The sequence below is a fragment of the Natrix helvetica genome (genome assembly GCF_964273705.1).
Source record: "Natrix helvetica genome assembly, chromosome: 1".
NCBI classification, from domain to species: Eukaryota; Metazoa; Chordata; class Lepidosauria; order Squamata; family Natricidae; genus Natrix; species Natrix helvetica.
Window position 1 is genome coordinate 345375392 of NC_138548.1, and position 17591 is coordinate 345392982.

At 47.2% G+C, this 17591-nt stretch overlaps 2 protein-coding genes across 5 annotated transcripts in view; both read left to right on the forward strand.

Moving 5' to 3' along the window:
* Positions 1–17394, forward strand: part of LOC309396218 (acetylcholinesterase-like) — a 28677-nt gene extending 11283 nt beyond the window's left edge. The window contains exon 5 of the mRNA XM_081961158.1: positions 17149–17394. The gene's annotated coding sequence lies outside the window, so the exon portion shown is untranslated. The remainder of the gene's footprint in view (positions 1–17148) is intronic.
* The window catches only part of LOC309396158 (acetylcholinesterase-like), a 49933-nt gene continuing 36927 nt past the window's right edge, over positions 4586–17591 (forward strand). For 2 of the 4 annotated variants that reach the window (XM_081961038.1, XM_081961039.1), the window contains exon 1: positions 4939–5082. In XM_081961038.1, the coding sequence (XP_081817164.1) occupies positions 5076–5082 (7 nt within the window). In that variant the 5' untranslated portion in view covers positions 4939–5075. Of the gene's footprint in view, positions 4661–4938; positions 5083–6578; positions 8104–9358; positions 9845–17591 lie in introns of those variants that run through there. The other 2 variants (XM_081961042.1, XM_081961040.1) reach the window with 2 other exon arrangements.

Consider the following 17591-nt stretch of genomic DNA (forward strand, 5'->3'; position numbering starts at 1 on the left):
TAAAACCCAGGAGAGTGCTTTTTGCTCTCCACTCCAAAATTGACAGGGAAATTGACAAGCTTGTAGGCCAGGGAATCCTAGAGCCGGTCGATCATGCACACTGGGAGACCCGTATAGTGACACCTGTCAAATCTTACGGGTCAGTTCGCATCTGCCCGGACTACAAATGCACAATTAATAAAGCGCTACAACAAAGCGCCTACCCATACCCATTGTACAGCACTTCCGCCATTCATTAGACCCCGGAAGAGTTTTTGCTAAATTGGACATGGCGCAGGCATACCAGCAATTGCCTGTAGATGGTGCTACGGCGGAGGCCCAAACCATTGTGACACACAGGGGTGCATTCAAATGTCACCGCCTGCAATTCGGCGTTAGTATCACCCCTGGACTGTTCCAAAGCATCATGGAATGGCTTTTGCAGGGGATTCCAGGAGTCATCCCCTATTTCGACAACATATTGGTATCAGCTGCAAATGAGGCACAACTTTTAAAATGAGTACGAACAGTTTTCGCTAGAATTAGAGACAAAGATCTCCGTCTCAAAAAGGAGAAATTCCAAATTAACATACCAAGGGTTGAATTCCTAGGGTACCTGATCGATGGCTCTGGGATTCACCTGACCAAACAAAAGTTCAAAGCAATTCAGGACGCCCCCACAGCTGCAGGTGTTCCTCGGGCTCCTTAATTTCTACAGCGTCTTTCTTAAGTAGAAAGCCACCGTTGCTGATCCCCTACATCGTCTCCTGGCTAAAAACGCAAAGTGGTCCTAGGGAAAAGCCGAGGCTGCCGCATTTGCCGCAGTAAAGCAACTCCTGTCGGCAGATTCTTTCCTCGTCCAGTACAGCCAGACCCTGCTGTTGGTGCTGACCTCCGAAGCTTCACCGTTTGGCGTCGGCACTGTTCTCAGCCACCGTATGCCCAATGGAACCAAAGCCCCTATTACATTTTACTCCAGGACACTATGCGCCGCAGAGCAGAACTACACCCAGATTGACAGTAAGGCTTTGGCTGCTGTGTCAGGAGTAAAAAGGTTCCATGAGTACCTTTATGGACAGGACTTCAAACTGATTATAGACCACAAACTGTTGTTGGGTTTACTGGCTGGGGACCGTCCTACCCCAGTGTCTTTATCAAGCCGCATGACCAGATGGACTATTTTCCTGGCTGCCTACACCTACCGCCTTATCCACCGACCTGGGTCCACTTTGGGGTACGGTGATGCTCTCAGCCACTGCCTGCTGCCTGAACTTCTTGCTGACCCTACCCCCGAGATGCTAGTCCTCATCATTGACTGCCTGGAGACTGGGCCTGTCTCATCCACTGACGTTGCCTGTCACTCTGTGAAGGACTCCACCATCAAGCAAATTTTGAACTGGGTGTGGAGGGGGTGGCCAAAGGGGCCTGTTGGGACTGATTTTAAAATGTACTTTGCTAAACACAACGAATTATCGGTGGTAAATGGCTGTCTACTGTGGGGGGACCGGGTTGTTGTTCCACCCAATCTGTGCATTGCAGTATTAGAGGCTTTGCATGTAGGGCATCCTGGAATTGTCAGGATGAAGTCTTTGGCTAGGAGTTACATGTGGTGGCCTAACATGGACAGGGAAATCAAAGAATGGGTGGCTACCTGCACACCGTGCAGGAGTCCAGAACAGCTCCCCCTGGGGCACCCGCTAGGAGTTATGTGTGGTGGCCTAACATTAACAGGGAGATCAAAGATTGGGTGGCTACGGGCACATCATGCCAGGAGTCTAGACCAGGTCCCCCAGAGGCACATGCTAAGGAGTGGGAGTGACCTCAAGCACCATGGTCTAGGATGCACATCGACTTTGCTGTCCCAGTTCATGGCCAGACATTCTTAGTAGTTGTGGACGCCTACTCGAAGTGGTTAGAGGTAGTCCTGATGACCTCCACAACTGCAGAAGCGGTCATCAAGGTGCTACGGAGACTTTTCTCCATGCACGGCCTGCCCAACATCTTGGTCTCTGACAATGGGCCCCAATTCACGGCCATTCAATTTGAGACCTTCCTAGCAGCTCAGGGAATCAGGCATGCCCTGGTTGCACCATTCCATCTCGTCTCCAGTGGTCAGGCGGAGCGAATAGTGAGATCTGCAAAAGAGGCCCTCTCTAGGATGGGCCTGGGTGATTGGCAAACACGGGTTGACCATTACTTGTGGGGTCCCACAGGGGTCGGTCCTCTCGCCTCTCCTGTTCAACACATATATGAAGCCGCTGGGCGAGATCATCCGTGGTTTTGGGGTGGGATACCATCTGTACGCTGACGACACGCAGCTGTACATTTCCACCCCAAACCACCCCAACGAGGCCGTCGAAGTAATGTCCCGGTGTCTGGAAGCCGTGCGGGTCTGGATGGGGGACAACAGGCTCAAGCTCAACCCCTCCAAGACAGAGTGGCTGTGGCTCCCGGCTTCCCGGTTCAACCAGTACATCCCATCTCTGGCCATCGGGGATGAGCAATTAACCCCGGTGGAACGGGCGCGCAATTTGGGCGTCCTCCTAGATGCCCGGCTGGCTATGGATGACCATGTGGCAGCCGTGGCGAGGGGGGGGGTTCCACCAGGTTCGCCTGATGCGCCAATTGCGACCCCTTTTGGACCGGGAGGCCCTGCGCACAGTCATTCATGCACTGGTGACGTCTCGCCTGGACTACTGCAATGCTCTCTACATGGGGCTCCCCTTGAGGTGCGCCCGGAGACTGCAGTTGGTCCAGAATGCAGCCGCGTGGGTAATTATGGGGAGAATGAGGTTCTCCCATATAACACCTCTCCTGCGCGAGCTGCACTGGCTTCCTGTGGCCTACCGGGTGCGCTTCAAGGTGTTAGTCACCATCTTTAAAGCGCTCCATGGCACAGGGCCTTGTTACTTGCGGGATCGCGTCCTGCCCCACACATCCCTGCGACCTATTCGCTCGCACAGAGAGGGACTTCTCCAGGTGCCGTCCTCCAGAGAGTGTCAGAGGGCAGCGCCCAGGAGTAGGGCCTTCTCTGTGATGGGCCCTACCTTTGGAATGACCTCCCCCCAGACATTAGGACAACAACTGACCTCTGCTCCTTCCGTATGAAATTGAAGACCCACCTGTTCCGACTAGCCGGCCTGGCTTAAATTTAGATCTTCTCCACCTCTTGGGCATTTTTAATTGTTAATTTTAATTTTAAATTTTAACTGTCATTGGGATTTTAATTGTTTCAAAGTACTGTAATTTATTTATTTATTTTCTACCTCTTCCATATTATATTGTTATGATGTTGCTGTTGTACGACGCCCCGAGTCCTTGGGGGAAGAGGGGGCGACTAAGAAGTCAAATAAAATAAATAAATAAAATAAATAAACTTGCTAATTCAGCACATCACACCCAGTGCCACTACTGGGAGAAGCCCCTCCAAGCTTCTCATGGGTCGCTGGCTAAGATCCCAATTAGACCGGCTACACCCCAATTATTCTGCCTCATCGCCCCCAGACTCCACAAGCAAGATTTGGACATTTAGCGTAGGGGATTCGGTACATGCCCACAACTACACCGGGGGAACACTGTGCATTCCTGCCACAGTGATAGGCATCACCGGCCCTCGCTCTTACCTCCTAGAGCTCGAGGACGGTAGGAATTGGAGAAGGCATATTGACCAACTCCGTGGCCGCCTCTCCAATTCCAATCTTAGGCAACCAGAGGTAACTCCTGCACGAGTTAGCCAAAGCCCTACCCAAATGGAGCAAACACTCACTCCTGCCACAGTTAGCTCAAGCCTGAGGGTACTGGGAAACTTATCTGATTTTGTTGCAGGCCAGCAGCAAGCTCCGAGCGAACTGGCTCCAGAAGCTCCAGCCGCAGCCTGTGAAAGGTTCCAGGAGCTTCCACCAAGCGGAGCTGCGGATCAAACAGATCCGTTTGACCTGTCCAAGGAAACCCCTCCTAGTGAACTGCGCAGGTCAAGCAGAGCTACCCAAAAGCCCGCCTACCTGCATGACTACGTTACCAATAGGATTGTTCCATCTAAGAGGGGAGGGGTGTTAGATACTTGTACTAACTGAGGTAGTTTCCACCAAGGTCCTCTGTTCCAGAAGGAACAGAGGTTTATCCTATTGGTCGAAGTGTCTGACAGCACCCTATAAAAGAGCTGCTGTCAGACTCAACCTTTGCTGGATTGTTCTTACTTGTTGTGGTTAATAAAGAGCTGTGGTTACCGTTAAGCCTGTGCGTGCCTATCCATTACCCAATCCAACACTGTCTGTCCTACTACATTTTTAGAGTCATCTCATTTATGGTCACATCAGATATCTGTTATTTGCTTTCAGGTTCTTTAGTTGCTTTGAAATCCGGACAGATGTTGTAATGGCTCTTTTCAAGGCTGCAGGTTGCACATCAGAGATAGTGACTGTCCTTTGCTCTGGACTTCCCTCACCCCATTTGAAGGAACTTCCCTGTTTTTTCCATGTCTTTGATATTGGAGCCTTTTGCCAAAACTTTCAGCTTCCTCCCCCTTTATGGACAGAATCCAGTTGGTCAATGCACCTTCCTGCAATATATAAAGTTCCTCTTTTCATGATCTTTTTTTGTGTGTGTTAGCAGGATACAGCCTGGTCATCTCTGAAGCTGCTTTCTTCTTTTGAATAACAAATAATCCTGTTAAATCTGACAAGTGAGTAAGTCTGCAGAATTTTTGAAAACAGTGGATTTTTTTCCAGAGAATTAGAAGATGATTTTAAGGAAAGGAACTACAATTTCTTGTTTCTGGCTGGTTAATTCTATTTAGGCTAGTTATTTCTATTCCAGGCTAAACATAACGTTAAAGAGACAACAATTTCTTCAGCCACAATAGGAAATGCCTGCTAGCGTTTGAGACACAGAGAGCAAAAGTTGAAAAGATAAGGAGTGAAGATAAAACCCATCGTGGGCTTTCATTTCTTCTAGGTTCAGATATGTGCTTGCAAATTCCTATCATCTTTATCTAGCAATAAGACCAGTTAAAAATCAGTGGGATATTCCTCTGGGTAGATGCTGATAGAATTGCATTTCCTAAAGCACCTGTGCAATTGGACTGGATACATCATGGGATGAGAGGTATTATTTCTACTTTGCTTTAATATTGCTGGCTGTACAGTTGACAATTTGTTCAGTTTTGGAATCTGTCGTGCTCCTCAAGGACAAATAATGTTAGGTCTTCTTCAGGAAGTCTACAGAAATGCTTCTTAGGCAGCCTAGAGCACCTGCTGAGAAAAGCATGTGTGGATGGGAAAATATTAAGGTTGGGGCAGAGTTCCCCAACCTTTTCAGTTGTGGATTGCCATGTGTATTTGTAGAGGGGAACAATCTGTGTGTGCAGCAGGCACATACGCATGCTGCTTGTGTGAGTGGGGATGCATGCATGCTCACACACTCATCTGCCACCTACGTGGCCTGGTTCCAAAAGTCTCAAGGCCTGTAATGGGCCACAACTCAGAGATTGGGCACCCTTGGGTTGGGGAAAAGTAGCTGTTCTAAAAAATATTTCTGAGGCTAGCCTTTGTGTGAAAGAGAACAGGAAATCCCGTGGTGATTAGAGTTACTGAGTTTCTGGGTTCAGAGGAGAAGTTGAAAGTGTGCTCTTTATCTTTTCAGTTGTACCTAACTTTTAACTCCCAAAATTCTGGGACTTGAAGTCCACACCTCTTAAAGTTGCTAAGATTGAGAAACACTGATTTATAGCCTTTTATAGATTAGCTGTCTCCATATTTTTCTGATACTTTACAATTTTGCTTATTTTGCCATTCTTACCACAACTGGTTTTTCTAAGAAATTTTCTTGCACAACATACCCAAAAGAGGGCACACTTACCTTGGTAATCCTAGGTGTTAGATCGGGTGAATGAAGGCACACTCAGGCTTCAGAGTAACAAACAGCTCTTTATTAGCACAAGTCAGCTATGTACAGTCCAGCGAAGGTTCAGTCTGACAGCAGCCCTTTTATAGGGAGCTGTCAGACCCTTCGACCAATCAGATTGAATCTCTTTTCCCACCGAGGACCTTGGTGTAAACCATTACCAATGTTTCTGGTATCTAACACAAGGTTTCAGTGACTCTTCTGGCTTGACATGGTGGGTGGATTTAAAACAAGATCGGATGTTGATTTGGGGTAATTTCTATTGTTATTTATTTCAGTTATATCATAATTTACAAGATACGGCTTAGTACACCAAGTTCCAGAATAGGATTCTGGAGTGTTAGAAACTTATTCTAACTTATTATGTTATATATTATCTGTATTCTAACTGTATTAGAACACAGATAATACATAACAACACTGTATTGGGAATCCTGGAGAAGATCTACTAGCAATTCTGTGTAAAACTGTCCATTCCCTGAGCAAGGGGATCAGGAATCAAGAGTTCTAAGCGGTTCTTCTAGAACGTTGGAGTTACATCATGGAGAAGGGCAGAGGTGACTAAGTCATTCCCTGCTCACCATTGGTGTCCTCAGCAAAAAGGGAGTCCCACCATCACAATAAAGTAATCATGAGTTGGTGTAAGGTGTGTTTATACAGTATTGGAATAATCTCATATTGGTTGTAACTTTTTCCAGGTCAAGCGACTCGTCCTACTGTTGCAATGCCTTGTCTACTATGCCCGTCTCTCTTGTGCTGCCTCCTCCTCCTCCTCGCCTTTCCATCAGCCTCCAGTTCTGCATCTAAGGGAGACACAGTGGTCATAACCAGCAGTGGCCCTATTAAGGGCAAGCAGTTCCTGGCTGGCCCTGGATCTGTGACAGCCTATCTAGGCATTCCTTATGCTGAGCCTCCCCTGGGGAAGTTGCGTCTCCAGAAACCTCTTCCACATCAGCCATGGAGTCGAACCTTGGAGGCCACCAATTTTGGCAATTCCTGTCCTCAATTAATTCTCCGGGATGTCCCTGAATCAGAGATGTGGTCTCCTAAAACACCACTGTCAGAAGATTGCCTTTCCCTCAACATCTGGGTGCCACACCCACAGCCTACTTCACCAGTGCCTGTTTTGGTCTGGATACATGGAGGCGGATATTTAACGGGCGCGTCTTCTCTGGATATGTACAATGGGGCATCCTTGGCTGCCACTGAGAACGTCATGGTGGTCACCATCAATTATCGCTTGGGAGCCCTGGGCCTTCTTTACTTACCACCAGCTGCTCCAGGGAACCTAGGCTTATGGGACCAACAGCTGGCCCTGAAGTGGATAAAAGAGAATGCAGCTGCCTTTGGCGGAGATCCTTCTCGGGTGACACTTTTGGGCCACAGTGCTGGAGGATCTTGTGTGAATCTCCATCTTCTCGCACCAAAAAGTCAGGACCTTTTTGCCCAAGTGGTGATCGAGAGCGGAACGGCCAATGCCTTCTGGGCTTGGAGGTCTCCTGAGGATGCCAAACAGTTATCACTGGAATTTATTCATCTGCTAGGTTGCTCCGAGGACAATAATATCAACATAGGGCATTGTCTGCAAACCAAAAATGTTTCTGAATTTATTCGGCTTGAAACATCTCTGTTGTTCAAACGTGGCTTCCTTACAAATTTTCCCTTCGTGCCAACCACAGATGGGGAGTTTTTGCTTGGTGAACCAGAAAAGCTGATGGAGGAGGGGCAAATTCAGGTCAAACCAGTCCTCATAGGTGAAACCTCTGATGAAGCAGCCTCATTTGTCCCCCATATTTTCCCTAACATCACCCACAACCTCATCAATCAGGAGCAGCTTCTGAAAGGGATACAGCTGTTGGTGCCAAATGCAACTAAAGATGTTGTCCAGAGCATTGCACTGAGGTACAGTGAAGGACAACAGGGCCCAGAACAATTCCGATCTGCTCTGTCCCACTTCTATACAGATTGGGTTTTTGCATGTCCATTCAGGGAAGCTGCAGGAAATATCAGGAAAACTGGGAGTCCTGTATATACCTATTTATTCTCTCATCGCCCTTCATGGTCAGTTTGGCCTGAATGGATTGGGGCAACTCACGGTGCTGAGGTTCCTTATGTTTTTGGAACCCTTGAATCAGTGCTGCCTGTCAATCAAACGTACCCAGAGGCTGAAGCCAGACTGAGCCGTAAGACGATGCATTACTGGGCAGAGTTTGCCAGAACTGGGTAAGTGGTTCACTTTATTTCAAAAATCTATATTTTAAATCCAAAGAAAGCCTTTCCATTCAACAAATGCACTTTAAATCTAAAGTAATGCAGCCATAAAGTAATGCACACTTTTCCTTTCCATATGTTTACAGGTTGTGTTAATACAAGCAGTTCATGATTTACAACTACAGTTGGGACTAGAATTTCTGTTGCCAAGCAAGACAGTTGTTAAGTGAATCATGCCCAATTTAAAAACCTTTCTTACCACAGTTATTAAGGAAATCACTGCAATTGTTAAGTACAATATACATATGATTATGTGACTCCAGCTTCCTCCACTAACTTTGCTAATTGAAAGTCAGCTGGAAAGGTTGCAAATGTTGATCATGTAACCCCGGGACATTGCAGCTATTGTAAATACAAGCCAGTTGCCAAGCAGCCAAATTTTGATCACGTGACCATGAGGATGCTGGAATCGTTGTAAGTGCAAGGACCAGTTGTAAATCACTTTTTCAGTGCCATTGTAACCTTGAATGGGCATTAAAGGAATAGTTGTAAGTCAAAGACTACCTATACTGGAAACAGCCCTGAATTTCTAAGGATTCTTAATAATGTCCCTTATAGATAATTGTTCTTTTATGAGTTCAGTGGTATCACACCTATTCCAGGGTACATTATTTCTCCAAGTGGAATAAAGAAGGCAAAAGGGGGATAAGAAACAGGGTGTTACTCTACTATTAAGAGAACGAGCAAAGGCTTGCAAGGGAGTAAGTAGTGAAGGGGAAACTCACAAGATGGAGGGTGCCCAGGGTGTCAGGATTGGGACTGGCAGATCCAAAAGTCTACGAGGAGCTGACCTAGGTTTGGATCAGCAAGGAGGAGACACAAGAGATTTCACCAAGCCAAACTCCACCCCTCCCTCAAAGTCCCCTTTGGGAGTCCCCCTTGGATGTGGTTTCTCAAGTCAAAACCAGTCTCTTTGGAAAAGAGCTACCTCAGAATAACAGAATTGGAAAGGATCTTGGAGCTCTTCTAGTCCAACCTCCTGCTCAAGCAGTTGCCAAGCAGGCAACTAGAAGTAGCCCTATTCCACTCTGGACAAGTGGCTGTCCAATCTCTTCTTCAAAACCTCCAGCGATGAAGCACTCATAGCTTCTGAAGGGAACTTCTCTTCCACTGATCAACTGTTCTCACTGTCAGGAAATTTCTCCTTATTTCTAGGTTGGTTCTCCCTTTGATTCGTTTCCATCAATGTCCTTTTCTTCCTCCTTAGGAATCCCACTGGGTTAGTGGCCAGCAAGGATGAGTGGCCACTCTATAATGCCACAGAGCAGAATTTCTTCCTTCTTAATACTGAGCCATTCCAGGAAAGGATGGTAGAGCACTGTGATTTTTTAAAGATCCATTTGTCAAAGGCTGAAGAGACACGTAAGTTCAGCTATTAGTTCTGCCTTTGGAAAGGAGTAATGGTTGATGGAAAATATGTTTTTAAAAATCATTTATATATCAGATATAGAGATCACCCATCTCACTCATAGAGCAATCTCGAAAAATTGATTTTATTGCCACTCTTTGCTGAAACATACTCATTTGATTTTACACTGGGCAATTTTGTAATGCTAGTGATAAATTTTGTAGAGCAAGCATATTTCATGACATCCCAAGAGTTGGGTCTCTAGTAATGTCCGCTAAGTAAGCCTTAGTTGCTCACATAAAGATGACAACAACAACAATAACGAATCACAAAACATCTGGCTCACCACTTGACGACCAACGTCATTGGCAAAATCCCTCTCAGTCAATTGCAAAAGGCAGCTCTATTTGGAATAGCTTACATCCTGCAATGGTAACTTTAATATCATCAAAAAATATCTGCTCATCTGCCCAGCTTTTTGGGAAGGACAGAGTAAGAGGACAAAAAATGTCAAATCCTAAACATCTGGCTGACCATGTGAAGAACAATAATGTTTTTTTTTCAAAAAGTTTTATTGGTTTTTTTAAAACATTTATGCGGAAAAGGGTAAGTGGAATGGTTACAAATTTTGGCTGTTGCAAGTGTGGCAGACGCCCCCTCCCTCCAAACTCCTAGGTTACATCTAAATATCAAACCTTAATACATAATCATAAAAAATCAGCATATTAATTCTAGAAAAAATAATTTTCAATCAGTTTATATAGTTATAATATATAGTCTAGTTATAAATTCATTATTACTTTCGGCAGTGACGTGCGGTGAGGGTTATGGCTGGGGAGGCTGGTGACGTCATCAGGAAGGCGGGGAATGGGACCACGTGTGCAGCACATGTGGTCCCATTTTCCGCCTTCCTGAGTGAACATGGAGAACATGAACAGGACCGCAGAGTGCACTGATCCGTGTAGCATTGCTTCCTCCACCGGCGCCAGTCCCTTCCCCCCCACTCCTTCAAGGTCTCCCACCAACCCAAAGCCCGATCCCCAGCTCCCTCGGGCAAGGCTTGAGCGGGGTGAATGGGAAAGCAACGTAAGGGGCTGCGCTTTCACCCCGCTCAAGCCTTGCCACCTGCAGCCACCGCCCGCCCTCGCTGCCCCTTTCGTTGCTTTCCCGCCCACCTCTAAGGCGTGCCAAAGCCTCCTTCATCCCCCCAGCGCGCGCCCTTTTTATTTCCCGCGATACCCCCCCCATTTCGGGAAAGCTTTCCCCATTGCCTGGGGGGGGTGAGGGGGCCGGCTCCTCTCCCCCCACTCCCTCCATCCCTGCCTCTCTCCTCAGCCCCAAAGCTCCATCCGCGCGACTCACTTCCAAGGCGGTGGATGGAGAGGCGCGCAAGAACGGCGAGCGGTTTCCCACCAAAGCGGCGTTTTGCGTGCAACAAGGAAAAGTCCGCTTTGTCACCCCGAGCTCTTGTTTGCGCTTCTGCCCCTTTTTCTTCGCTCCATCCCGCTCCGGCTCTGGAAGGGCCGGCGAGGTTGGCTCCAGCCGAGAGCGACAGGAAGGAGAGGAGGGGGTAGCTGCGGGCTACCTTCCGCCCCTGCCGTGCGCACCTCGCTCTTGTCGGATCCTCGGCTGCCCGCAGCTTCCACTGAGAACCGCAACTCTGCCCGCCTCGCCAAACCAATTTCGAAATCATTCTTTATTCCAAATGCGCACGAAAAGCTGGAAAAGACAGCTGGGTAGATGCGTGTTTGCGTTCCAGCTACCTAGTGCTCTTTTCCACCGATCGCGGACGCTTTTTGTGCGCATTTGGAATAAAGAATGATTTCGAAATTGGTTTGGTGACCCTCTCTGCAGTCCCTCACTCTCGCCAGCGAAGGAAGGAGGGATACACTCACTCTCTCTCTCTCTCTCTCACACACACACACAAATGGCAAATCGAGCAGCCGCTGTTGGGAGCCCGTCACATACATTCGGGCAATGGGGGGGCCAGACTAGAGGGACTGCAGAGAGGGTCGCCTCGAGTCTAGGGCAGTGAGTCATTCGATGGGAAAGATCCCTCTTCCTCCGCCCAGCCCTCCTTTGCTTAGGCTTCTTTGTCAAGAAGCGGCTTTTGGGGCTAATGGGAGAGGAGAGTGAAGAGAGAGAGAGAGTGAATGGGAGAGAGAGAGAGAGAGAGAGAGAGAGAGAGAGAGAGAGAGAGAGAGAGTGAATCCCGTCACATACATTCGGGCAATGGGGGGGGGCTTTCTTGCACACCTTCAGAAAGCTTCTGAAGGTATGCAAGAAAGCCCCCCCCCATTGCCCAAATGTATGTGATGAGCTCCCAGCATCAGCTACTCGGATTTGCCATTTTTGTGTTTGTGTGTGTGTGTGTGTGTGTGAGAGAGAGAGAGAGAGAGAGAGTGAGAGAGTGAATCCCGTCACATACATTCGGGCAATGGGGGGGGCTTTCTTGCATGCCTTCAGAAGCTTTCTGAAGGCGTGCAAGAAAGCCCCCCCCCCCATTGCCCGAACGTATGTGACGGGATTCTCTCTCTCTCTCTCTCCCTCTCCCTCTCCCTCTCCCTCTCCCTCTCCCATTAGCCCCCAAAGCCGCTTCTTGACAAAGAAGCCTAAGCAAAGGAGGGCTGGGCGGAGGAAGAGGGAACTTTCCCATCGAATGACTCACTGCCGTAGACTCGAGGCGACCCTCTCTGCAGTCCCTCTAGTCTGGCCAGACGAGAGGGACTGCAGAGAGTGTCTCTGCAGTCTAGAGCAGCGAGTCATTTGATGGGAAAGTTGCCTCTTGGAAGGAATGACCCGGCTTGGCTCCCACTTCGTCTCTCCTGCCTCGTCTCTCCTGCCTCTTCGCTTCTCCGTTCAGTCGTTGGGCGGCAAATCGAAAGCGGGAGCCAAGCTGGGTTATTCCTTCCAAGAGGCAACTTTCCCATTGAATGACTCGCTGTCCTAGACTCTCTCTCTCTCTCTCTCTCTCTCTCTCTCACACACACACACACACACACACACACACACACACACACAAATGGCAAATCCGAGTAGCCACTGCTGGGAGCCCATCACATACATTCGGGCAATGGGGGGGGGGCTTTCTTGCACGCCTTCAGAACCCCCCCCCCCGCCTGAACGTGTGTGATGGGCTCCCAGCAGCGGCTGCTCGGATTTGCCATTTGAGAGAGAGAGAGAGAGAATGTATCCCTCCTTCCTCCAGTCCAACACTCTCGCTGGCATCCCAACTGCAGAGAGGGTCTCCTCGAGTGTAGGACAGCGAGTCATTCAATGGGAAAGTTGCCTCTTGGAAGGAATAACCCGGCTTGGCTCCCGCTTTCGATCTGCCGCCCAACGACTGAACGGAGAAGCGAAGAGGCAGGAGAGACAAAGCGGGAGCCAAGCCAGGTTATTCCTTCCAAGAGGCAACTTTCCCATTGAATGACTCGCTGTCCTAGACTCTCTCTCTCTCTCTCTCTCTCACACACACACACACACACACAAATGGCAAATCCGAGTAGCCGCTGCTGGGAGCCCGTCACATACATTCGGGAAATGGGGGGGGGGCTTTCTTGCACGCCTTCAGACCCCCCCCCTGCCTGAACGTGTGTGATGGGCTCCTAGCAGCGGCTGCTCGGATTTGCCATTTGAGAGAGAGAGAGAGAGAATGTATCCCTCCTTCCTCCAATCCAAAACTCTCGCTGGCATCCCGGCCAGACGAGAGGGACTGCAGAGAGGGTCTCCTCGAGTGTAGGACAGCGAGTCATTCAATGGGAAAGTTGCCTCTTGGAAGGAATAACCCGGCTTGGCTCCCGCTTTCGATCTGCCGCCCAACGACTGAACGGAGAAGCGAAGAGGCAGGAGAGACGAAGCGGGAGCCAAGCCGGGTCATTCCTTCCAAGAGGCAACTTTCCCATTGAATGACTCGCTGTCCTAGACTCGAGGAGACCCTCTCTGCAGTCCCTCTCATCTGGCCGGGATGCTTTTTTGAGCCTTTTTTTAACAGTTAAGCAGAGTCATCAGCAGCTAGCTCAGTCTCGCCTCAGCTGTCGCCTGAGAGGCTGAGCGCGCTAAAACCTCACAGCAAGCTCTCATATGTTTTTTTTTCATGATGAGAGGTGAGGCTGTGCCTCACTTGCCTCACCTGACTGCACGTCACTGACTTTCGGTCTGTTTATAACATTGTGGTTTTCTTATTTATTTTTGTGATCTGAGCTTTCTTGGTGTTGCCCCTTCACCCCCCGCTGGCAGAGCTCCGGCCCCTCCCATGTCCTGTATGACCGTTGTAGTGTCTTCTGTTTTTTCTAGGTTCGCTTTATTTTTTTCCATAAAGGCCTGTGCCTCTATGGGTGTGTTGATTCTGATTCTTGTCTCCTCCCAGAATATCAGCATACCTTCAGGCATCAACCATCTAAACCACACCCCCTTCTGGTATAATTTATTCGCCAGTTGCGAATAGCTTTTCCTTTTTTCCCTAATTTTTTTGGGAATCTGCTTCAGAATGGTTATCTCCCTGTCGTGGTATGTCAGTGTTTGCCCCCTTTGTACACCCAGAATTTCATCTCTTGTGGTTTTCCTAAGGAATTTAATATGAACCTCCCTGGGTACATTATGTGTTCTGGCATATGCTGAATTCACTCTATAAACCAGATCTATCTCCCATTCCATCTGCTGTTTATCTTTGTGTATGTATTCAGCTAAAATGTTAGTCATAATGTCCCTTATATTTTCCCCATCTGCTTCTATTACATTTTGAAATCTAAGATAAAAGGACATTCTCTCAAACTCTGTTTTCATTTGTTGGATGTCAAGTTCTTTGTTCCCCTTCTGTAAAGCCTCTACCCCCCCTTTCGCCTCCGCCACCCCACCCTCCACAAGGTCCAGTCTCTGTGAATTCTTAAAGATTTGGGCTTGATTCTCTTTAATTTCATCTTTCATTTCCCTTAACTGTTTCTTAATTTCCTCCTGGCCCTGTAAAATTTGTTGAAGCATTTGTTGAAAGTCTATCTCTGTAGTCTTGGGTTGCATCAGTTCTGTTATCTTTGACTGTGTAGCTGGACTAGACGTTGCAGACGTTGGGGCAGAAGTAGCAAAGCCAGGCTTTCCAGGAGGTGGTCTTTTTGGAGACATGGTTTATGAAGCAAGGAGATCAGTCAGAGTAGAAACTGGGCAGCTGGAGAAGTAGAGCAGGCAGGCGAATTCAGAAGGCAGAGGATCCAAACAGGTGGGAGTTTCTTTAGTCACTCTAGCGATAGATGAAAGTTTTTTCTCCAAAGAGTTCAGAAAATAACAATCCACAAGAGATTCCTCTGGGTGACTCGGAGACAAAGACCGGAAGCCTGAATTTTAAAGGTGGAGTCAGGTTTCACAGTTCATGAAGACAACGGAAGTGTGCCATCTTGCCCTGCCAGCTTTGGGCTCAGAGGCATAATAAAATTTTAAAAGTTCAGAAAGTTCTCAGTTCACCCATAGGTTCTGGAACTAAGTCCAATGAAAGTCACTTTTATGGGGGTGAGGCATCATTAGTTGGCTCTCCCCCCTCCTCCTTCCCCTGGGGGTGAAAGCAAAATCTTCTCAAGCCGCTTGTCCAAGGGAGGGGGGGAAATCCCCCTCCCTCTAGCCGCACCTCTAGCAAGGATCCGAAAGTTTAACTTTTTAAAAGTGCTGAAAAGTCCATCGATTCAAAAGAGAGGGAATGAAGAAAGGAAGCCTCTCACCATACTGCCGCTGCTTCATTCAAGAGTGCGAAGAACAATAATGTTTTGATATATATATTTAATAAATATAGTATATTTTGCCATAAATCATGGAATCCTCAGAATCGTACTTCTAGATTCAGATTCTCTAGTGATAAGATGTACACCTTATCTTGATATTGTATTTTTCTTTGTTCTGCAGAGAAGTCAGGTGATTCTGTTTCATCAGACTAGGAAGAAGACAGGAGGTAGGAATCCAGTGCTTGGTTGTAGTAATGGCCGGCAATTGGGATCAAGTTGGATGATTTCAGAAGGGGGCTAGACTTCTTTCTAAATAGTGATTTCACATAGGCATTCCAAACCATTTTTAAATAGCACTTTTGTGGCTCAGCTTCGCTGTGTGGAGTAGAAGCTCTCCAAGCTGATACCAATGGCCTTTTTGGAAGAGGAACCTGGAGAAACCTCTAGATCTCAGCATAAACAATGACAGATCTTGAGCATAGGGGAAGGAAGGAATGAGCCACGAAGAGTAGCTTACAGAGAAATCATGCAGTGCTGAGAAAGAGAAAGCATGAGAATGAAATTCAGTCTGTGGGGGGGAATCCGTTTTCAGATGAATGGGACTATTTAATAGACAAATGGAGACATTAGGAATGTGTCCTTGTAGCCCAGTGATAAATGCTATCAGGACATTCCCATAGGCACCCCTGAATCTCAAGATGCAAATATTTCTTCTAACTAAGACCATTGTCCTCTCTAGATGACAGAAGGACAGAAAGTAACTTGAGATCAGTTAGGTTATTAATTACCAATGTGTATGCATGCATATAAATCCCCCTCCATTTTCAAATGTATAAATATGAGTGAATCTGTCAGGTCTGCCATTATAATGGCTTGAGCCTACTTCGCTGGCATCCTGCCATAAAATATGGGGAGGGGGAGGACAGGATGACAGAATCCAGAGGTGCCAATCTGGAACAGACTGGCTGATCCAATAACATAAGCATGAGAACGGAATGTGAAACTCTACCAAAGAGCCATCAAACCTTAAAGCTGTTACCAAAACTCCTAATATTATTGGACTCTTAAATCTGATGAAGATGGGAGGGCCCTGGAGAAGGGGAAAAGGCAGGCTTTGTGCGGGAATACTCAGATCCAGCTTTTCTTGCGCTGTAACCACTTGGCTTTAGTAAAAGTATACCTTTTGCTACAAATGGATTCGAGGGTCTTTCTTTTCTAAACATCCAAGCTGAGACTAGCCTGACAGCATCCTTTTCTCTGCATTTTCTCGAGGGAATTTCTCCAGTGTTAACAGTAAATACTGCAGTGAGCCTTGATTGCGAGCTTTGGATCCTGCATTTTGATTCCACAAACCCCTCCAGGTTTAGTATAGGGGGATTACAAAGCACCTTAGGTGGACTTTTAAGGTTAAGATTAAGGCACCAGGCTAGACATCAGGAGGTTGTATGTTCTAATCCTCCCTTAGCCATGAAAGGCAAAAAGGTAGGATTAGAATTCATAGTCTGAAAACTTTTAGCCTGGTGACTTAATCTCAAAAATCCATCTAAGGTGCTCTGTGTTCCTCTTATAATAAATAGGCTGATTTTAGACTAGTCACACTTTCTCTCAGCCCAACCTACCTCAAAGGGTTGTTGTTGTGGGGAAAATTGGAGGAGGAGGAAGGAATGTGGGGTATGTTCTCCACCTTGGGTTATTTGTAAAAATAATAAAAGGTGAGATACATATAATAAACAAAAAATAAATAAAATTCTCTTATTCTACCTTACTACAGAGAAGAGCATCCTAGAATCTCTGCTTTTCCTGTGTCTTGAACTGGCCTACTATGAAGGACTGCCCTTTAGGTTGAATCTCTTTGAAAATGGCATCCATATGTCAAAGGCACCATTTGAAAACCTAGCTACAGTTCTGTTGGCTTCAGAATAGTGGTTGTGTGTTTATTTCTCTCAGGAACCAGTCAAGACCTTCCCTTAAAGCCTGGAGAAATGATGACAAGCTGCACCAGAGAACCTTCCAGAAGCATCCATTGTCCTTTCAGGGACTGATTGGTGGGAACTTGGAAGACAAATAAGGAGACAACTAAAACCCACATCACTTTTGCTGTTAAAATAATAAATTGCTAGGAGTAATTTGTTTCATCTTGATTTGAGACAGGCTTTTAATTAATCCCCCTCCCTCAAAAAGAACCTCTTAATAAACTGTCTGAATACTTAGGCTAAAAATCTCTTTATTTTCACAACAATGTCAGAATTGTTCTCTCGCCGCTCCTGTTCAACACATATATGAAGCCGCTGGGTGAGATCATCCGTGGTTTCAGGGTGGGATACCATCTGTACGCTGATGATACTCAGCTGTTGTGGCCCAGCCGGTGCCGCTGTCACCAGACTCCGAGA